Raw genomic sequence first — 24,181 nt, 5'->3', positions numbered from 1 at the left:
GTAGCAGCGCTGAAATACCAAAAATATTTTTAACTTTTGTATGGGGAAACTCGTGACGCTCGGGCCCCTGCCCATACAAAAGTGAAAAAAAAAATTCGTCTTTCAGAGCTGCTACTTTCACAATGAACTCTCTACAAGATACACGTACACACCCTAAAGTATTATCACTTATTTTTGTTACACACTGTAGAAGGGTAGGTCTTTACATCTACTGTTTTAATTTTGGTTCTTTTTACGCAAAAGAAAATATAGCATATAGACAACGAAACATTTAACCAAATTAACTCTGCAATACCGAACTTTTAAGTTACATGAGCTTGAAGACTACTATAATACTCCACTCGGGCTAACTTGTCGCTAGCGGTCGTTGACTCCCTGTCAAAAACTTGTCATTTTCCATATAAAACCACGATAAACAATATCTCTGACACTTCATTGTCAATCGCGGTTTATATGGAAAATGACAAGTTTTTGACAGGGAGTCAATGACCGCTAGCGACAAGTTAGCCCGAGTGGAGTATAGTTACTACTATTTTATTACAAGGGGAAATGATTTACTCATTCCTGGCTGATTGGGGTGATCGGTTTGGGTATGTGGGATTCCCCACTGAAACCCCGTGGTGCTCCTGCACTCCCCGCTTAAGACGGTAGAACCTAATGCAACAAACATACTACATACTATGCTCGTCTAAGTATAAATCCATCTAGACAAGCATAAAATGAGAGTCCCGACGCACCATCTACCGACCTTCCAGAAGGAGGAGTTCTGGCCGATTGGAGTTGTCTACAGGAGGTTCCGAGGACGACTTCCGAACACGTCGCGCCCCACGTCGGAGACAATACGTGTTTAGTGTGTTAGTGTTAGTTTTTAGTATAATTGTATGTATGTTAGTCTATAAGGTATTTATAATATGGGCCAAGATGCCTGAATTAAATAAATAAATAAATAAAAAAAGCAAACTATGCTAGTCTACGTATTAATCAAGCATTTCTTTAAACAGAAAAAAAGAAGAAATTAAGTTTTCGATACTCGATATACAAAACTTTTATATGGAACAACAGAATGTAGAACGCGCTTTTCGTGCGAACTGTCTTATAAAAATGTTCATACGTTTTAAACAAGGCGTGCCCTAAAGTAATGTAGGGCAGAAACGTTGTTTGTGCAAACTTTAATGTGCAATTCCGACCTTGTATAGCTGATATAGTGATACGTACACAAAAAAATGATTCATTAACGGTTTTTATGTGCTGTCACTACGTCGGTGCTGGACGGGCGCCAGAAACGGTCGATATTGTGTAATTTTATTGACTTGACGGTAACACCGGATCTCGTTATGAACTGTTTGTTTATTGACTAGTTGTTTTAGTCGGTCAATTGCGTGTAACAGACACATCACAGTGCAGCGAATTTACGCAAGACTTGCTTGCTATCACAGCTACTTGTTTAGGTTCGGACTACATAATTTGTACTTTTGACCGGAGAGATGCCGAAAGATGTGTGAAGCCCTTAGACTGAGAGGTTTCCTGATATAGGTTTCCTGATTTCTAAGAACCCAATTCTTTTGCGATGTATCGAAACGATCCATTGCAAATAAGTGGCTGTCCTTTAAACCCTCCATCAATTAAAGAGGCCTATAATCAACAAATTACATTTGATTGGCGCTGAGCTATGTGGTTATATAGTCGAAATGTAGCAAAAAACAGCTTCTCTAGTAAACACTCTGCAACCCATTTACAAAATCGCCAGTTTTGAACATCTCAACGGGATTTAAAATGTTTATTTTCGTATGTCTGCCATACTGCAGTCCGTCTTGTTCGTCTCAAACTGTTTAACAAACAAACACACCTCGCTTCCTGGCGGTTGCCTGGCTAATTAACAATAACATCTCTAGTAGGCCAACTCCAACCCAAATTACAGTTTCAGGTGCCGCATACATGGCCACTGGTGGCCACCTTCGTGGTTTAGAACTTGGCTCTTGACTCAGAGTTCGTTCCCGAGTTGGAAAATATTATATCAAAGTTTGATTTGGACAATGCAGGCAGGATGACCTGATCGTGTACGACGCGACCTCCTATAATATACAGGGTATAATTTGAGGCCTAAGTATATAATATTTTGTTTTTTGTAGTAATATTAAAATCATCTAAAGTCTACAACACTATGTAGGTCCTATTCTTGCAATCAAAAAATCCGCTAACATACTCAAAGCACTATAGCATTCTCGAACACAGCAATTGTTCGAAAAGGGCGCGACTCTCAGCCCTTTGGCTTTGTGAGGTCTAGATTATAGGAAGTGGGGTAGAGAATAGCGTTTGCCCTAACTAGGGACAATCAAAGGGATCGTAATGAAAAATACTTTTGCCCTTTTCTGTGACTCTAATATGGAATACCTATGTTTGAGAATAGTATTATTTCTAGCATACCTACAAGATAATTATTTGTATGACAAGAAATTCGTTTATCGTGCATAATTTTTCAGCAACAAAACCTATAATTATGTGGCCTTTTATCTAATAAAGAAAAAAACATTTTATGTGTTGTCTGTAGGTCATGGTCAAACAACAATAAACAGACCTTCAATTAATATCTGTCATTGTAACCCATCATACACATTCAAAATTACCTCTTAAAGTCATAATTTATGACATATGCCTCCACCCATCCATCCGCTAAAACGCCCATTAATTGCGCACTAAACGTAAAATTAATTGGCCAATCTTTACTGCCATTTCAGGGCTCCAAGTATAATTGTTATCATAAACTAGACGCTGGTAGAGTGCCAAGTTAGAAATGCACTTCCTGGCCTCACAATAAGCCGGACGGTCGCTGGAGGTTCACTGAAGTTGGGATAGGTTCGGTATTGTTTTGGACAGCATTTAGGGCTCCCACATGTAACTGCTAATTCGCATCGCATCGCAAATATCTGCGACAAAATTCATAATAAAAATGGCATTGCGTTGCGAATTCGCAGTTTAGTGCGGGAGCCCTAACTCACAGTCACAGTGACCAGTGTTGTCACTGTAATGGCCGCGCTCAGAGAAACTAATTTTTTACTACCTAATTTTAATTTTATGATGATTTTGACGTGCACACATTTTCCATCAAACTCGTCATTAAAGTTTGTAGTCTTGTCTCGGAATGCGGCCGTGGAAGCAACTGGGACAAATGGACATTTGGACGTTTGGATGATGGACAAATACAAGTGATTACGAGCATGTAGACGTATTAGCCTATGATCGACATCGTACGTGCAGGCTATAGATAGACTTCGCGAAAATGGCGGAAATTGTGGGTATTCAACAAAGTGCAACAAGTAAAGGGTACTTTATTCTAAGGTATATAATATACTAGCGACCCGCCTCGGCGTCGCACGGGTATAAAATATATAGCCACTAAAAAAATGATTAAAATCGATAGCCTATCCTTCACGTGGTCTACTTCTTATCTGTGCCAAATAACATAAAAATTGCTCCAGTAGTTCGCGAGATAAGCCCTTTCAAATTATTTCCTCCGTTTTTTCCACATTCTCCTATTAGTCTTAGCGTGATAAAATATATCCTATAGCCTTCCTCGATAAATGGGCACTGAAAGAAAGAATTTCAAATTGGACAAGTAGTTCCTGAGATAAGCGCGTTCAAGTAAGCCCCTTCAAATAATTTCCCTCGTTTTTTTCCATGTTTTTCTTTATTTCTTCGCTCCTATTATTCTTAACGTGATAAAATATAGCCTATAGCCTTCTTCGATAAATGGGCTATCTAACACTGAAAGAATCATCAAAATCCGTTGCGTAGTTTTAAAGATTAAAGGGAACAAAGGGGCATGAGGGAAAAAAGCGACTTTGTTTTATAATATGTATATACATATATAGATATAGAAGAGTGGCGTGGGACCTCACCCAACTTCTATAGCCTTTCCTCTTACGTTTGGAATCCCATCACCCAAACACCAACCTACTGCCTAAGGCTACCTTTCAGAATCAACCTTCACCCCTCTACCACTATAATTATTTCCAACTAGATGACGCCCGCAACTCCGTTGCGCCAAAAATTCGTTTATCGCGTAGGAACCGTACGTTTTTCCGGGATAAAAACTATCCTATGTCCTTTCCCGGGACTCAAAGTATCTCCTTGCCAAATTTCAGCAAAATCGGTTCAGAGGTTTGAGCGAGAAGAGGTAACAGACAGACAGACAGACAGGCACACTTTCGCATTTATAATATTAGTATGGATACCACCACCATAATATTAATCGGTTGACTAAACACTCAACACTAAGGCCGGCCGCATTCACACGTTTTCCATATGCGATTTCCGAATTCGTTTTCCGTATTCGGAAATCGGAATGCATGGATTCAGTAGAAAATATCTTAACTACCGCACACGTGCGTTTATCTTCGTGCGGAACGAATTCAGCACATACGTTTCAAGTGCAAAGCGGCGAGTTGGCGGAAGAAAAAAACTAACGTTTGCGCTAGTCTTACAGAATCCCAATAATTCCCCATAAGGAAATCGAATGCGCAAAACGTGTGTATGCGGCCAGCCTAAATCACAAATAGCTTTCGCTGTGTGGCCAGCATTGACGTCAGAGCCGTGGTAATTAAACCATATCTTTACTTGTATCAATAACGCTTATTGGCGATATCGCCTACTCCAAGTGGTTACGCAATTCTGGTTCAGCTTTAGCCCACGACTTCGCTTAAGTTCCAGTGTGTTTCAGTATCCTACGGTGTGACACGGGAACATACAAAATACTCAGTACTTTGGAGTAAAAAGGTTACCTACAGATCCCTTTTTTTTTTTCGCCGATAAAATGCTCTTAAGCATCTTTCGGGGGATGGAGGTCCTGCTGCGCCCGAATAATGGTAGTGGACGTAGCCCCTACCCCCTAAAAACTCGGCGGCACTCCACTATTACCCTACCTGGCTTAAGGCATTAAGGAGTAATCTATCCACACAAGCTTTTACATTTAACGTATTATTTATACCATTCATGACTTGGTCAGGAGAAAAGTCAGCTTTCAATTAGAATTCTCATCTGGAACCAGAAGCTCTACAAGTTCGAAAGCGCCGAATTTCAAAATGACTAAATTGAAAGCCCTTATTGAGTTTCAATATGAAACTCAGTAACTATAGAAACACCTTCAGGCTTAGCATGGCCACCATAGAAAGGTTTATTCTTACGGTAAAGTTGACAAAGTGATGGATTTACAAAGGAAATCTGTCAGATTGTCCGCAAAAACTGTCAGCGTTTCTATTCTTTCGCATTTATACTGTAGCCGCGCTAAGCCTGTGCGTCTAGCATGCGCATACAACGAGATATCTCACTCTCGAGTGTAGTTATATTGTCGATATCGACGTAATGTCAAAATCATTTTTGACATTATGTCGATAGATTTTGACGTCACATCTACACGAGTAAAAATGTATGTCATGTTAGGGTCAATAGAGATGAAAAAACAAACCAACAAACATCGAGAAATAAAAACATGTAGACAAAAATTTCTCGTTATGCGCATGCTAGGCGCACTGGTCTCTTGTTTACTACCAAAACCCTGCATTGGCACACACCCACTTTAGCGCACAGTAAAGTGCAAATATAAGCTGAGAATATCGAGATCATAACCAGCTAAGCCGCCATAGTCAAGCGCTATATGATGTCAGTGACCATATCGTCTGCGTGGAATTGACGTCAGAGGACTCGAGTGCATCCAAACGGAGGTTCGATTACACTCGAACGATTCGCAGGAAATTGTAGTAACTGCGTCCCCTTCCTCCCTCCCTCGCATAATCCTCTTAAATAGGATAATGGATGGAAACTGATATTAATGTACCTGAGTTTTTTGGCTACCTTATCCTAAAGCCAACGCGAGATTTCTTCAAATAAGTCTTCAATCTTCCGAAATACGCAAGTGGTTTTAAAGAAAAATCATTGCACCTCTTGATTTTTAACTACCTTATCCCAAATTCCCAGTCAAAGCAAAATCATTCCAAATAAGTCTGCGATTCTAGCTAAAAAATCGATGGATTCGAACTCAAAACGTTGTCTAGTGGTATAGAGCGCGGCTCTTGACTCGGATGTCGTGGGTTCGATTCCTGCGTTGGAAACATGTTATTTCCAAGTTTGGTTAGGACAATGCAGGCTGATCACCTGATTGTCTGACAAGTAAGATGATCCATGCGTCGGATGGGCATGTAAAAAGTCGGTCCTGCGCCTGATCTCTCGCCAGTCGTGTCGGTCGTCCGTCCCACTGGGTTATGAGAGTAAAGGAATAGAGAGTGCTCTTGTATACTGCGCACACACTAGGGCACTATAAAATTACTCCTGCGTAGCTGGCCTGGTTTCAATGAAACCGGCCACCGTCACCGAAACCGGTGTGGGAGCTATTATTATCAACGCACAGCCCAAACCACTGGACGGATCGGGCTGAAGTTTGGCATGCTGGTAGATGTTATGACGTAGGAATCCGCTAAGAAAGGATTTTGATCAATGCTGCCCCCAAGGGGATAAAATAGGGGATGAAAGTTTGTATGAAACTTTGTCAATTTAAACCGATCGGACTGAGACTTTGATACCTAATTAAAATTAATACTTCTTAACGCGAGCGAAGCCGCGGGAAAAAGCTAGTATATATTATACTATAGTCGCACCTTAACCGAACACTCAACACAAATCTAACACAGCAGTAAAGCTAAAGTTAATACAGCAGCTATTACAGTAAAACATAAAATATACGTTTCCGGGGTCATAACGAGTATACTACCATGGAGCTTTATATCAGGGCAACTGTAATTAATGGTTGTATTGTGTCCGAAATAAATTTATTTACTAGTCACTACTTACAAGAATAGGCACAGTCAACAATCAATCCATACTTATAATAATTATGCGAAATTATGTCTGTCTATCTGTCTGTTACCTCTTTACGCCCAAGCCACTGAACCGATATTGCTGAAATTTGGTATGGAGATACTTTGAGTCCCGGGAAAGGACATAATATTGGACAAATATTTTTTTTTTACTATCAAGCTAATTTTTTGTGAGTATGTTCATTTTGATAAGACGAACAAAATTTTTATTTACGAAAAATCTCGAAAGTGGTAGCTAACAGAGATAGAAAGGATTTCATACTTTGAATTGATGGTCCTAAAATGTGGACTGTTTTATTTGTAGAAAAATGTTACTCTTAAATTATATTATAAGTTATGACTATTAATCTATTAATTAACCGAATGTTTGATAAATAGCGCTCCCAATTCCTGATCTTTAACTTTCGGAAAGTTCGTATATAACCAAATACAGCATATTACATTATTTATTAAAGGGAAGTAACCACTCAACAGCCAAGTATGAGTTTAATCAGGTCTTTTGAAAATTATCGTTTGCATAATAATAATAATCTGTCATCATGAAAAATGTTCGTTAAAAGTTGATTACCCCTGAAATATGCGCTCGGCTGCATCAGCTCGGAACACTGTGTCATGTGCGGCCAACATTTTTACACAATATTTTCGTCGTAAAAATTTTTGGGTCGTCGCCCGTTTACAAAATTGTGTCATATTGAGTCACAGTTTTCGACTCGTTGTGTGAAATTGATTGGTATGTCAAGACGGACGTTTACATTATCAAAGAGACTTACAACGAAATTCACTTATCTGGTTTCAAAGAGAGAATTTCTAATGTCTTAGAACGAGCTTAAATATTTTAATGTCGAGTATACATTATGCTTAACGGTACATTAGCATCGAATGGTTAGAAGCTTTATAATATTTAGTACCTACATTAATATTAAATGATTACAAGATGTTGCATAAAAAAGAGTGGATTCTTCAACTTCTGCATCTTTCAATGCTTTTTTTTTGTTGTATTTTTATGTGTTTAATTAATCAAAACATAACTTCCTTTGACGATTTCTCTCCAAAACATTTCGCAGGAATTTGACAAGAATTTTAATGAGTCGTTGTAGATAATAATTAATTAACAGAATTAATAAGGAAGAAAGTGAGAAACGTCAAACTTTCGGACACTAAGGTCGCATTTCTTAATTAAGCTCCCAACTTTTTACACCTTTAGGTGTACCGTGTACAAAAGGAGCAGTAAAAATAAAAAAAAATAAAAAAAATGTTTTATTTCTGAGTAGATTTTAAGAAAATACTTTCAGAATGTTAATATTAGCTACGGTGCCTACCACCGGTTCGGGAACTATCCCGGCGAGATTAGTAGATTTTATTGTCCAGAAAAAAGTTTGACTTATTATCTTTGACTTATAAATATATTGTTATATTATATCTCCCTTAATACCTAGTAGGTCTACAAAATTTTGGTGTTTTTTTTTTATGAAATAAAGGGGGCAAACGAGCAAACGGGTCACCTGATGGAAAGCAACTTCCGTCGCCCATGGACACTCGCAGCATCAGAAGAGCTGCAAGTGCGTTGCCGGCCTTTTAAGAGAGAACAGGGTAATAGGGGAGGGTAAGGAAGGGAAGGGAATAGGGGAGGGTAGAGAAGGGAAGGGAAGGGAATAGGGGAGGGTAGGGAAAGGAATAGGGTAGGGGATTGGGCCTCCGGTAAACTCACTCACTCGGCGAAACATAGCGCAAGTGCTGTTTCACGCCGGTTTTCTGTGAGAACGTGGTATTTCTCCGGTCGATCCGGCCCATTCGTGCCGAAGCATGGCTCTCCCACGTATGAAATTGGTGTCCTTGATAAAATCCAATAAAAAATTGCGCAGCTGTGGTATAAACACGCACGCTGTAAAAATCGTTAACCTGCCTCTTAACTGCGTCGTACAGGTATAAAAATTTTACTAAATAGGAAAATTTCGTCAATTTACTTCTTCATAATATTACTGAAGTTATCAAGGATAAACGAAGTGACGGACAGAGCGAAATTATAAGATTTCCTTATAGACTAGCACGAGTCGGCGCATGAGTACCGAAAACTATTCCACCTCAATTTTTTTATGCGATCCTCTTCAAATTGCCCTCCTGATGATATAAATGCATGTTGCCAGGGCGCAACCCGGTGCCATATTGTTTAAACAAACATTGTTTAAACAATTGCAAGAAATTGTTATTTTTCAACCGAACAATTTTTTTTATATTCTTTATTGAAATACCAATAAAAAAGGTCCTATGACTTTTTACGATAAAGGTAATATTTTTAAAGATATTAATTTTTTAAGGTTCGAAAAACCCCAAATTTGGGTACTTTCGACCGATGAAAAATATATTTAAAAAAATAATGTCAAAGTAATATACAGGGTGTACCAAAAATAAGTGATAATACTTTAGGGTGTGTACGTGTTCCTTGTAGAGAGTTCACTGTGAAAGTAGCAGCGCTGAAAGATCAAAATTTTTTTTCACTTTTGTATGGGGAAACTCGTGACGCTCGGGCCCTTGCCCATACAAAAGTGAAAAAAAAAAATCATCTTTCAGAGCTGCTACTTTCACAGTGAACTCTCTACAAGGAACACGTACACACCCTAAAGTATTATCACTTATTTTTGTTACACACTGTATATTTTTAAATTCTATATACAATAGTTAATAATATTGTTAATAGAGATTTCAAAAAATTTCATTGTTTATATCTTTTTTTTATCTTAGCAAAAGTAGACAAAAAATTGTGTTTTTGTATGGGAGCACCCCTTAAACAATCACTTTATTTTAATTTTATTATTAATTATTAAAGTACAAATATAATTAAAGATTTTATGAAAATTTCAAGTACTACTATTGATTACGCCAACAGATATACACAATCTGTGAAAATTTCAGAAGTCTTAATAATAGGGTTTACTAAGACTTCGTTGTCTGTCCGTCTGCCTGTTTGTCTATATGTCTCCAGGCTGTATCTCAGGAACCGCTACAGCTAGACTTCTGACATTTTTACAGATTGTGTAAGTCTGTTGCCGCTATAAGAACAAATACTAAAAATAAAATAAAGTTAATATTTAAGGGGGCTCCCATACAAGAAACGTGATTTTTTGGCCTTTTTTGCTCGTAATCAATAATAGTAACAGCGAGGCACTTTAAAATTTCACGAAATCCTTAATTATATTTGTACTTTAATAATTAATTATAAAATTAAAATAAAGTGATTGTTTAAGGGGAGGCTCCCATACAAAAAACACAATTTTTTGTCTACTTTTGCTAAGATAAAAAAAAGATACAAACAATGAAATTTTTTGAAATCTCTTTTAACAATATTATTAACTATTGTATATAGAATTTAAACAAATATATTACTTTGACATTATTATTTTTTTTAATATATTTTTCTTGGGTCGAAAGTACCCAAATTTGAGGTTTTTCGAACCTTTAAGAATTCATATCTAAAAAATATTAACTTTATCGTAAAAAGTCATAGGACCTTTTTATTGGTATTTCAATAAAGTATAAAAAAAAATTGTTCGGTTGAAAAATAACAATTCCTTGCAATTGTTTAAACAATATGGCACCGGGTTGCGCCCTGGCAACATGCATTTATATCATCAGGAGGGCAATTTGAAGAGGATCGTATAAAAAAATTGAGGTGGAATAGTTTTCGGTACTCATGCGCCGACTCGTCCTAGTCTATTACTTACTGCGGAAGTACGGAACCCAAAAAATGGTGTGAAACCGCAACATCGTTTAGAAGTCACAAACCTGTCATACATGAGACAATCCATCATAAAAAATCAAAGAGCAAAAAACCAAAAGAGGTGTAAGTCATAAATCCATAATTTATGTCACCTAGCCAAATCGACTCGGGCTTCCCCGAACTATGTAACACATTTGAAGACGAGGGCGGGACCGAAGACGCATCAGTTCCTGAAACCGCCGTCCCCGCCCCGCCGCCCGCCCTATATATATCCCGCTGAAACAATCTTACTTCAGTCGTACATTAAACCCCAAAGTGAGCACCGTGCCAAAAATCGCACATCGCGTAAACTTCGTATTTACATCGACAAAAACTTCGTAAAAGAAACTTTTTTCTAGACTTTCTTTCAAGACAGTGTTGTGCATAATGTTGGACAAAAGCATCGTTGGTGGTAGTTGGGAGAGCGTTGTAAGTATCACTAGATATATAAAATTTCGCCTTAATACATATTTATACCTAAACAAAAAAAAAACATTTTTAAAATCTATAATGAAATGTTTTAATAATGATCCAAGAGAAATTTTTACATGTCCAAAGCATAAAAACGTTTGCCGGGTCATCTATTTAAAATCGAATAAACGTCTCCAGAACCGGCCTATTGCACAAGTGCACGGCCAGTATAATGCGCTTAAAAGGCAGTGGTTTGTCTATGGTCGCTGTCATTGAACTGCGCGCCGTTTGAATATGGAATCACGTTCTTTTTGTGGCGAAGCTCTTGACATTGCGCCGTCAGCCGGTTTGAGGGTTACCAGCAGTGTTGCCAACTTAGTGGAATTTCCACTAGATCTGGTGGTTTAGCTTTCCGCGGGAAAAATTTGGTTTTAGTGGCTAGTGGATTTCTTAGTGGATTCGATTATTTAAGTTAGTGGTAGCTTCGACGTTAAACCACTAGTTTTTTTATTATGTTTCTAACCCTTGAAGACGCACACTGGAAACTTAATTATATTATTTTTATTATCTTTATTCGTTTTGCCGCATTCTAACGCTGATATAGAGCGATTATTTAGCACGATGAATGTTGTCAAGACTTAACAGAGAAACCGGATGAAGTTTGATCGCCTTTCTTTCGTGCAAACTGCAAGGTTAGCACGCGAAGGCAAATGCTGTAATAACAACATACTCGTAATACCAAAAACCGTATTACAAAAATTAGAACTTAAGAAATTTATTCTTCACAAACTGAACAAGTAAATGACAATGATTCCTCTGAAGACGTTCATCTTTACTCTTTAGTTAAGTACCTATTTATACATAGGTATATAGGTAACTAAAGTTTTCCTTTTTGTAGTAACAAAAATAATTATTTCATAATAATAATAACGTTGTTGTTGTATTATTTTCAAATTATATTCAGATAGGTTGTTGTTGTCTTTACTTTATTTAGTGGAATTCTGGTGGTTTGAGAGGCCATTTAGGTTTTAGCGGTTTCTGGTGGTTTACGCTGCTGAATTTGGTGGGTTAGTAAAAAAAAGTTGGCAACACTGGTTACCAGTTACCACATTCGAAAGTATACGCAGCTTTATCTATAATAGTAGAGATATCGTTTCTATATCTACACAGTTTTATTCCTAACTAGAGATCGCCCAATGGTCGAAATTCGACCTTAAATTTAATTATCTTCTTCTTTTGGCTCCCCGTTAATTTGACAACAGACAGTATAATTCGTATGTATAGGCTAGTCATTCAAAAAGATGGTAGTGTGCACATTGTAGTGTGTGTAATGTTTTATTTGTTAACAAAATGTATGATAAAAGCATAATTTCAAAATAATATTAGCTCGATGCACTCCTTCACCATATAAACTATAACTGTGCAAAATTTCATTCCCCTACGTTTCCGAATTTTTGTCAAAAGATTTTCGCTCGCGTATTATATCCCTAATACTTTCAATTTAATATTCAATCTTATATTAAAGTGTCCATAAATCTGAGTTTATAAAACGTTTTATTTTAATTTCTAGTCTAGCTTTTAATGACATTTTTTGTATATTAATTCAAAAACATTAATTCAATACCAACACGTAATTATTTTAAAAGCACAACAAAAGCTCTACATTTTATCCGTTAAAGCTTTTCACAGCGTTGCGAAAATTAAAATTGAAACTAAAAGTTAACAAACAGTGGACAGCGTTTTTTTGTCATTTTTAACAACAACCGCTGGCCGGTATGTTAAATTTATTACTTTTATGCGTTACAGCATTTTGCCTGCAGGCACCACGATATTTAAATATGACCTAATATGAAACATAATTCAAATTCTTTAAAACAAGATGACGGCCGCATCTCCGCAAAATTCATTTATCGTGCGGGAGCCGTACAGTTAACCAAAATAAAAAGTATTCTATATCCTTTCCCGGGACCCAAAGTGTCTCCATACCCATCAAAATCGGTTCAGCGGTTTGGGGTGAAGAGGTAACAGACATAGAAACACATTCGCATTTATAATGTCAGTATGGATTTTAAATCATAAAAAAACACTAAGGAGAAAGTTCATCTCACAATTTTTACTAAGCCCCTTTAATCCTGCATATCTGACATTCAGCCGAATATTTCGAAAGCGAATAAATAGCTTCTATCCGATAACGATAACGAAGTTTTAAAAAACCGGTCCTATTTAAATTAATTATAGGTTTCTATTCGACATAAGGACTTAGCGAAATCTTATCAATATTTTTAACCGTCAGAGAAATTGATCCATAGAATGGCGAACGTTGTTTAGTCGGATTAAGTCAAGTCAACGTTCAACGTGATTTTTTTTACTTGACTTGAAATAATCCGACCAAATTACATTGATCCGCCAAGCCTACAAATTAATTTTGCAAATAGAACATCACTTATCTTTATCGAGTGAAAGTATTTGGCTAAATGTTAAAAGTTAAAAGCTCGACTTAAAACTTTTAAAGCTTTGACGTTTATATCAATTAAAACTTTAAGTGGTCTTAGAAACTTACGATTGTTCTAATTTTCAAATAGTTTTATAATTCATTGTTATTGTTACGGTCTGTAATATTTAAACCACTTAATTCCTAAGTTTAAAAAAAAATAGAATGCGACCATGAAAACATTTCAAAACGTCATTTTTTTTAAGTCTTCAGCAGGCTTAGCATGGCCTCAGTATGTAAATGTGACAGAACAGATTATATAGACAAAGTGACAGAATATAAGTTTCCTTAGTTAATCTCTTGCTTAGTCTATTCTTCGTTGAATAGAATCTTTCTATGGCATCCATGCCGCATGGTCTAGTCATAGTATAACACAAATACAGTAAACTATGGTACATCCACCTATTCGTCACGCTTGATATTGCAACATGTCATGTCATCAGTGGGCGCGACATGAGAGGCCGTGACGTCACCACACGTCACGCGTATCGGTTAACGACCTTCGATGTCACGTGGTATGCAATGCACTTTACACGACGCACTATTTGGCATTGCTAGTACATATTTATAGTCATCACATGATAATATTAACAACCAAATTAACATACTATAATTGTGACAACCTAGTATGTTTATTAATAGATTTCTAGACAGGGCCGCTAAAAAAATATTAATAAGTAATTTTTAATGAAAGAAAAATTAATATTCCAAGCAAACCGCACTTTTTGAGTTCTTTGATACTAACACTACGAACAAACCTCAGTTTCAGTGAAAATGACCTAAATGATTTATGTCGCGGGGCAAAAAATGATAAATTAGTCATTCTATGTAAAAAAATGCTCAAAGTATTAAATGACTCACTAAATTTACAACACCTATCGTCATATAAATCTCTCTGACATCAAAGAATAATTTTTGGGAATACATTTTTTATCAAAAAAAAATAGTTTTGTCTTTAATGCTAATGGAGTAATAGTGGTTCAAGAATCAACCTTTGGAAATGGTGTTAAGGAAACCTTAAAGAATCAACAATCATGCACAAAAAATAAAACTATTTAAAAATAGCGCCGTAAGAGCTACATACACTATATGTAGCTGTGTCTCCGTGGTCTAGTGGTATAGAGCGCGGCTCTTGACTCGGAGGTCGTGGGTTCGATTCCCGCGTTGAAAACATGTTATTTCCAAGTTAGGCTGATCACCTGATTGTCTGACAAGTAAGATGATCCATGCGTCGGATGGGCATGTAAAAAGTCGGTCCTGCGCCTGATCTATCGCCAGTCGAGTCGGTCATCCGTCCCACTGGGTTATGAGAGTAAAGGAATAGAGAGTGCTCTTGTGTACTGCGCACCCACTTGGGCACTATAAAATTACTCCTGCGTAGCTGGCCTGGTTTCGATGAAACCGGCCACCGTCACCGAAACCGGTGAGGGAGCCATTATTAGTATTTCAAGAAACCTTTGGAAATGGTGTTAATGATACATTTAAAGAATCAACAATCACGCACAAAAAAAAACAAATTAAAAATGGCGCCGTAAGAGCTACATACACTGTATGTAGCTGTGTAAATTACGAAAAAAAAAACACGTGAGCACAGACCAAATATTAACGGTAAAGAATATCGCCAAAAACAACTGTATGTCGTAGTTTTTTGTGGTCGAGGTATCAATATGAAATATGCTGTCTAATTTCGACAAAAAACACCACTAGCGCTGTACGGTATTTGATATGTGCCAATATTATGGTGTTGCAAAAATTAGAATACCGCTATCCACACACGTACGACACACAAAAAAAATATCTACATTTGCAAACCATTATAAGACGTAATAAGGTATAAGAATCAAAGTAAGAAAGTGGAACGAAGAGAAGTACCTAATAAAAAAAAATGCACAAGTCTCAAATCTCAATGATCAGAAATTAAAGGACCCTAATATTTTATTATCCAAATTAAATATAATGACCAATATTTAAGGCGTAATAGCTGTAACTCTCCTACTCATATTACTATGGAAGACCCAAAACAAACGCAAACAGATTTTTGATATCATAAATCTTCTATCGCATCTAAATTTAACCCCTAACACATTGTAAACAAAATATCAGCGATTTGGAATGTATACAGAGAAAATATTGATAATAAACACTAGGGCAGACGTGAATATAAATAAAGATATTTTATGTTTTGGTCTCGTCCCATTTATTATTTAAAATGGAAACCAAATAATATCTTACTGCATTTAGACAATGTTTAAAAACACATGTTAACTTGCTTAGGTCTCAAAGCTATAAAATTATAACTACAATATTAAACAAATATTAATTTAAGTGTCTCGTGTCCTTTCCCGAGAATCAAATTGTCTCGAGACCGGCAAGAAGAATTTTTTCTTCAGAATGATAGAATGAACATGATTTTCATAAAAAAACATCGATTTCAAAAACAAAAAGGCCACCGTTAACCCTAAAATATTGCATCTATTCCGAATAAAACAGAACCGAAAATAATCGCGACGATATAATTATGCAAACGCATCGAAATAGCCGACGATAAATTTAACCATTTAGTATTATCACCTTCGGTTATTAATAACACGAAGAGAATGCACGGGACAGAAATAAGACGCGCTCACCTTTACACACGTTGCATTTAGGGACGATGTAAATGGTTCAAGCTACGTGACCATAATTACCTGAGAACAATAAAAATAACTTTTGGTTTATTTAGCATATTTTACATAAGACAAAGAGTAGGATTGAAGGCAATTCTAGAAAGACCAGGGAAAACAATAACAGAAGACATTATAAATTATTTGAATCTCCATCTAAAACACGAAAAAAAAACAATTAAGCAGCAATTAAAAGCAGCTTTACAGAAAAAATCTACAAAAATCCTAGAATTTGACATATTTCACAACATAAATGCAGATTTTATAGCTGATGATGATGATAACGTAGAAGATTACGTAAAATGAGCTAAGACGTCTAGTAACATTGTAATTAAATCCCGTGTAAACCATCTATTTTCGATGACCCATTTTTTCCGCGACCTAAATTCGCGACAGTAGGTTTTGTAAATAAATACGTTACAAAACACGAGAGTCAAAATAAATTTGAGACGTTGCCTCGGGCGAACACTTCGTAACATGTTAAGATTTTTCCGAAAATTTTTACTCGAGTTATAAGATATAAGACTCACATGACAAGGCAGTAAAGAGCACGCAAGGACATGGTTATTCAAATAAAAATGTTATCGCAAAAAATTAATGATATTACCAGATATAATAAAACAACGTAAGCGTTGAAATTCCACTGCAGCTTTGCGTTTAAACGCATCAAGCAAAGAATTAAAACAAACAAAGATTACGCAAGCAAACAACACATACAAAATTGCTAAACAAACTTTTAAAATTCCGTAAGAAAATTCAACAATTTAGAAACCCAATAACCTGAACCCTTTGCTAATTAATGTCTAATTCTGTTTGAAACGTTGAACGCGTCCAATGACATTTATATACAGAATCCAGATTCTAGATCAACAAACTTTACTGTTATTTTACGCGTATGACATCGAACCTAAACATAGGACGTATCTGTGTGCAATGCACCGAAATAGAACTTGTAAATCTCATTTGTAGAATCGGACGCAACATTTTGCACAGTTTATGGGTTATCAAATAAATCAGCAAATAGCTGAACTAATTGCGAAGTAATTAACGTAATAATAACTCGATATTTTGCAACAGTCCCCGTTCATGTCGATAAGGTCCGCTGAGCTCAGTCAATGTTTGGACAAGAGCGATAAATCACACAACTTCCTAAAGACCTACTCGTTATGCATATCTGCATTCTCGCCAGCGCGGTGGGTTTAGCTGACAGGTGTTATCGCCCGCGCCCCGAAGGTTACCGACGAAGCCGCCGACTACTCCGAAAATAACAAAAGGACAATCTTGACACACTCCCACATAGCCCTCTGGAATTAGCGCGTCCCAATTTTAGACTGCCTTACGCTTCATCAATAACACTCCCTTTCCTCGTTTCAGGTCTCGCGAGATGACTACGATTACGAGTACAGCCCGAGTCCAAGGGGATCTCCGCTGAAGGATACCTCGAACATCCAGGACGAGCAACCGTACATCCTGAGCCGGCACAACCCGAACAAGACCTTCCGGCGAGAGGCGGTCATCGCCTCCTGGAAGAATCTAAAGAAGGAGCGCGAGCAGGCGCTGGGTAAGAGGATAATCTACATCGACGCCGACAAATACGAGGACTACTACGGCAGGAACAAGGTGAAGAGATGCAAGAGCGAGAGGACGGCTAACATCCCTCGCGAACAGAAGAAGGTGAAGAGGACGTACTCCGTCCTGTATCGGTACGATCCCCACCAGGAAAAGGTGGTCAAAGAGTACAAGTACCAGCTACCGAAGGAAACAGAGACGCCGGTGCATTCGAGCATACAGAAGTGTCATTCTGAACCTTTCCTGCTGACGGAGAAGAAGCCCAGGAAGAAAGTCAAGCGATCCATCACCACCTTGCTGAGCATCAAAACTAAATTCTTGAACATTTTCTCGTCCAAGAGTTAGACATATTTTAATTGATTAGGGATATAGTTGCTCAATTGATTGCATTTTCTTAGAATATATAAATTCTTAAGAAGCCTGAAAGGCGAAACAAATTAGTTAGAAATTGAAAACTGCCAAGTAATTTAATTTAGAAAAGTATGCACTTTTGTAATTTGAATACGGAGTACCTTTTGCTCTAGCATTGGAACTGGTAATGTGTTTAATAAAGTGCAAAAGTTGCTCGCTACTAATGTTAGAAACTTTTGAATGCAAATGTTTTAGTATTCAAACAAGCGACTTCTAAAATTAAATCTTATGCAATGCAGCACCTCTAATAATAACTTCTGCACAGTAAGATAGTGTTGTCAACATTATTTATAGTATTATTTAGTTAAGTATTATAATATTTGTGATATTTTGTGTGTTGTGATATTTAATTTAGGATTATAATGTTATGATTAAGTTACAATAATTTGACCTGACTTTGAGTTGCCATTTCTATAAACTGTATCGTTTATAGAAAGACGCATTTTGTAGTCAGTCAGTGCATAACCTATAATACGTTTATTTATTTAACGATTAGTTAAATATAATTTAACGTTAGTACGCATGTGTATCTTAATTCTGAGCATATTTTATATAATAAAGCTTAAGTTAAGTATTTAGTCCATTCCTGTATAAACTGCTAGTCTTATGTCTTATTCAAATATTACAATAAATTATCATTTTTCAAACATTAAGATATTTTATGATAGCGAAATTAGTTATATTTTGAAGAAACTCTTCATTAAAATTATTAATTTGGACCAAAGTAGCATCAATCAAAAACTTAAGAAGAAAAAATAATTGAGTTGTAAAAGTTACTTTTTATCATCATTCAAAAAGTTTAATATTATTTTACTAATAGATTGATGGACCATAAAATTATCAAATAATTTTAGGATGATGCTACAAAAATGTAATCTAACTCATAATATTATGGTAAATATTAATTGTAAGGTAACAGTAGGTAGGCAATTATTTAAAGAAGAAAATCAGTAGAAAATAAGATTATTTTATTGATTATACAATAAACTTTTGTACGTTATTTTAACATTGTATTTTATTTACAGTGCCGCCCCACTAATTTTTTTCCTACTTTTAATTCGTAAAATAATGAAACAGTCAAACATCTAACTTTTGTACAATAAAATTTTTTTGCACTGTTTGGCATTGACTTTAAGAAAAATAAAAAAAAAAGTTTATTTGCAACCAAATTTCAAAGGATTTACTATAAAATAAAACACCGGCCAAGTGCGTGTCGGCCCACGCGCAATTTAGGGTTCCGCTAGTTTTTGGTATTTTTTAAATGGTCGATAGGAATAAACACGTTATAAATGTACATTCATTTATAACATGTTTATTACCACTAACAACATCATCTCAGTTACGTTTAAAGGAATTTGAACGAAAACTTCCTTTATACTTTTATTAGTTGATCGACTATTACTCAATAACTGATGAAGTCTTCTTAGCCGTGATAGTTTTCTTTTTAAATTCAGCATATTTCCTACTCCCGTGAATTTTTTCACATTTCCAAAAGCAACCGTTTAGCTTGTAGCAGGGGGGAAACTGGACTGTAACGATTTTTTCCACTTTAAAACTTCATATTTCACAAATGGATCACTAAATCGGAAAATGATCCATGAATACTCGTATTATTTTAAAAAAACCTATCCAACGACACCCCACACGGTGGGGTGGACGCGAAAAAAAGGGTAATCATCCCCGCTTAATGTGTAGGGTCTCACTAAAAAAAAATGTTTAAAGATCTTATATACCATTTTGTCGGCATCTTTAATATACAGTACATATAATATATGATAGCTTCATAGTTATTTCTCGCTTTTGTATATTCTATTAAGATGTACCTTTGCAACCAGTGAAACCAACATAACAAAATTTACAAAGCAAAATTTTTAATTAGCATAGATATGCTAATTAATAGGTAACCTTTGTTGTTTGTAAAGCTGGTACCTGGTACCTTTAAGGTACCAGATACCAGCTTTAGGGGGCGGTGGGTAAATAGGGTAATCGTATGCGAAATGGTCCCTCCAGCGGACTTACACCAATTACCATTTTTAACGTAGTAGGCGTCACGTCGGTCGACTTTAATAAATATTTGATTTTATACCCTAGGCCGACACCGTAAAAACTAATTTCGAACGAGATGAGAGTGTAGTTTGTAAACTAGGGTTTTTAACATAAATTGAAGCAAAGTGGTTATCGATTTGAGCGGCTGCCTTTCAAAGAATTATGCAAAATTAATTTTGTGACGATACAAAACATACAAGTGTAACTTTTAAGGCCACAATATATACAGGGAGGCTGATCGTTTCAGTCGGCCTGATCGCAGGCCGATCTGACGGGACTCGTCTCGTCGATGACTCGTGGCGAAGATTAGCTTGCAATCAGTTGGAACTTGGATCGAATCGATCGGCCCTCTATTATATGAGGGCTTTTATGATACATTGGTACATTTTTGCGAAATAAAAGCCTACATCCCTGAGGTCTTTCCTCCATACTTTTAGACCTTATCACACCATCTAGCTACTGTCACAGATACATATTTATGCTACTGTACTGTAATTATATCAGGTCTGAGCATCACGAAGTGCGATAGAGATCACGCACGACAGCCTGCTGCCCGATGCTATCTAAGCATATTATACTTATTATGTAGTTTCTAATCTACTGGCTTAGAAAAAAAGAAAACTTATAATTGACCACCTGCGGTGGTGACTTATTTGCATCTACGAAATTTATCTCTCTTTGACACTCTTTGAACACAAAAAATGTTTGGGTGTAAAACTGAAAATATATAATTATAATATTATGCCTAATTCCTTGCTAATATTATATATTCAAAAGTGTGTTGGTCAGCCTGTCTATCTATCAATTACCTCTACAGACTTAATCACTATACCTATTTTAATAAGATCAGATATGGAGATTACTTGGGAAGGGCGTGGGATATGCATATAGCTGTTGTTTTACTGAAAACATACGGTTCGCGCGTGACAGACGAATTAAAATTGCATAAAAACTTAGTCAACAAGAAGTTGATCTAGTTTTGCATATTATTGTAAAAGAAACTTGAACAAACCCAAAAAATGGGAGAAACAAAATCTTTGTTAAGCCTATTTAGCTATTCTGATCAGGCTTTCAGACTTATCAGTATGAAAAGAACGAAACAACAAATAAATGTAAATAGGTGATAATAACGGGACAGTTTACCCCAATTGAGATTAAACGAATAAAAGGTCAAGTTTTTAGGAGTTTAGCTCTTTACTTGGACGTGGGTTCAATTACCACATTGAAAACATTTTGTTTTATAGTTAGGTTAGGAAAATGCATCCTGAATCCAGATCAACTGATTGCCTGATAAGAAACTGATGATCTACACACACTGGCAAAATTAGCGGAACATTGGTAAAAAGGGCCAAAACTTGAACTCAACTGGGCCGGGCTGTCTGAAAGCCTTTTTTATAGCTTCTAAGCTCATTCAAGAAATAAAATATTGAACAAAACTGGCAAGTTGACAGGTTTTTATAGCAATTATACCCTAATAAGTGTTTTTCGATTATTGACGTTGTAAGTGTTCCTGATAAGAATGGCGTTTTAGCGGGGTGCAAGGTATGCTCAGCTCATTTGATTGTTTGGTTTTTGGAAGAACACATTGCTTAGATACAAAATTAGTGATTTCCCAGCATCTGCGACAGCTAGAGCTGTAACCACGATAGAGAAAGGTCACACCTACCGTTCGGTCAGTCAGGCCTTAGGTGTGTCGGCTTCCGTGGTTCATCGTAACTTTCAAGGCTTCAGAGAGACTGGATCTTACGTTCGGAGACGAGAACAAGGCAGATATCGGGTGACAATGGTTCAGAATGACCATTTTGTAAGGAAACAAAACTTAAGAAATCGACCTCAAACTGCTATGCAGACACGAAACCTGTCGGAACAGGTCCAAGATGAACGTGTAAGTGATTGTACAGTAAGAAGAAGACTCAAATAAGTTAAATTAAACTCAAAAGTGCCAGCAAGGGCACCAAAACTTGAGACAGGACACCGAAGAGCCAGGCTAAGATTTGCGCGTGAACATCAAAATTAGACAAGTGAGTGAAATCTTGTGCTGTACAGTGATGGGAGCAAATTCTGTGTACATTGTATTGACAGGCGATAAAGAATGTGGATAAATCATAAGGAAAGCTACAGGCCATCAAACTTACCGGAAACAGTGGCCTATGATGCAGGCTTCGTAATGGTTTGGAGTTGCATATGATTTGGAGCCCGCATGGAGCTGATGATTATAGATGATGGTACTTTGACAGTACAGAGCTATAGCACCGACATCCTGGAACTGCATGGTGTGCCTTTTACACAGTTTTAGGTAGTTATTTTCAATTTTATGTGCGTCCATAGAGTAAGAAAATCGGGCATTATTACCTAAACGATGCTGGCGTAGCCCAGGTGGAGAGGCCAGCGTGGTCTACGGATGTGGATCCGATTGAAGATGTGTGGCACATCAATGGGTGAACGGTACGAGTTAAAACTCCAGCTCCAAAATGAGTCCAGGAGCTCGAGTTGGCGCTACTGGAAGAGTAGGAGAATATCCCACAGGAAATGATTGACAATTAAAATGCAAGCATGGAATGGCGTATCCAGGCCCTCTTGAGATCCATAGAAGGCATTACACCAGCATTACACGCTTTTAACATGGCATTTCTTTAATAAAAATGAAGAATTTATCTTAAAAACTTACTACTGAAATTTATAAGATTTTCTTAATTTTTTTATTTTTGCTGATTTTTTTCTATTTTTCACGTTTTTATGCCCTAAATTTATAATAAATTTATTTTTTAATAATCAATTAGTAAATAAATAAATAAATATATAAAAATCAGTGAACAATTAAAAAAAAATTGAAAATTTTGTTATGTTCCTCTAATTTTGCCGGTGTGTTTATGTGCCGGATAGGTAATGGACATGTATGTATGACATAAAGTCCAGCGCCTGATCTCTCACTAGGTGGACATCTATCTCCGTAGGTTACGGGAGAAATGGATGAGGAAGTGATATTTACTGCGCACACACACAAGCACTATAAAACTACTCCTGCGTAGCTTGCTACGGCATTTAGCAGACAAGATTCAATTAAACCGATGTCATGATAATCATAATATTAATACGCGAACGAAAAACTTTGTAACCCTTTTTACGAAAAATGGGGAAACGTAGGTGCATGAAATTTTGCACAGTTATAGTTTATATGGTGAAGGAGTGCATCGAACTAATATTATTTTGAAATCATGCTTTTATCATACATTTTTTTAACAAATAAAACATTACACACACTACAAAACACACACATGAGAAATGACAGATTTTTGAGTGACGAGCCTATACATACGAATTATACTCTTTTATTTATGGTTGAAGTCTTTTGACAACAAGTTGAGAAATTGAAAATGGATTATATTTTTTTTTATTGAATCTAAGATACTATTAGACAATGCTTACACGGCCCGTCTGAGATCAGCTGAGAGACAAGAGTTGAAAAAAAAATAATAAAGTCAATATTTTTTATAAAATATAGGTATTCGTCCTAATGTCGTTGAAACTAAGGTCGAATTTCGACCATTGGGCGATCTCTAGTAATAATAATTAGAAGAGCAGAGTCATCTCAACAAATAAGTAGAAGTTGGAAGTTGGAACAGTACATTGCAGGGGGGAGTCGAAATAAAATCCTTTTATTCGCAACTGGGACGCGATAAATGGCTGAATGTTAATGAGGGCTGAGACAGGTTCGTTATGTCACTACAAAGTACAATACGACCAGATCACTTCGAGAATGGGTAGGAGATTAATTAAATATAATACATACATTTTACGTAAAATGTATGTAAGTATATTTAATTATTATGAATATAGCCATAACCATAACCATAGCCAACTTATAATACCTACTTGATACTACTGCAGTAGAATCTTTTGTGCAACTTGCTTCTAGCCTGGCCATCATCACCAATTCTAACCATATCATAGGGTTAACTGTGTTTGGAAA

The 24,181-nt window shown here is 36.4% G+C and overlaps 2 protein-coding genes across 3 annotated transcripts in view; one reads left to right on the top strand and one right to left on the bottom strand.

The window, feature by feature from the left end:
• LOC121736836 (dual specificity tyrosine-phosphorylation-regulated kinase 2) overlaps positions 1-24,181 on the bottom strand; it is a 192,778-nt gene that overhangs the window by 47,569 nt on the left and 121,028 nt on the right. The gene's annotated exons all lie outside the window — the stretch shown is intronic.
• Positions 10,890-18,499, top strand: LOC121736838. The gene is made up of 2 exons (XM_042128267.1): positions 10,890-11,049; positions 17,560-18,499. The coding sequence occupies exons 1-2, from the start codon at positions 11,008-11,010 to the stop codon at positions 18,097-18,099; spliced, it is 582 nt and encodes a 193-aa protein (XP_041984201.1). The 5' UTR covers positions 10,890-11,007; the 3' UTR covers positions 18,100-18,499.

This window comes from Aricia agestis, chromosome 19 (genome assembly GCF_905147365.1).
Source record: "Aricia agestis chromosome 19, ilAriAges1.1, whole genome shotgun sequence".
In the NCBI taxonomy this organism is placed as follows: domain Eukaryota; kingdom Metazoa; phylum Arthropoda; class Insecta; order Lepidoptera; family Lycaenidae; genus Aricia; species Aricia agestis.
The sequence above is the reverse complement of the archived record's forward strand: the minus strand, read 5'-3'. Positions and strand labels throughout refer to the sequence as shown.

Bases quoted from the DNA above. Each gene is read 5' to 3' on its own strand.
- LOC121736838 (XM_042128267.1), top strand. From the start codon at position 11,008: ATGTTGGACAAAAGCATCGTTGGTGGTAGTTGGGAGAGCGTT. The intron at 11,050-17,559 runs GTAAGTATCACT...TCCTCGTTTCAG, and splicing joins GTGGTAGTTGGGAGAGCGTT to GTCTCGCGAGATGACTACGA.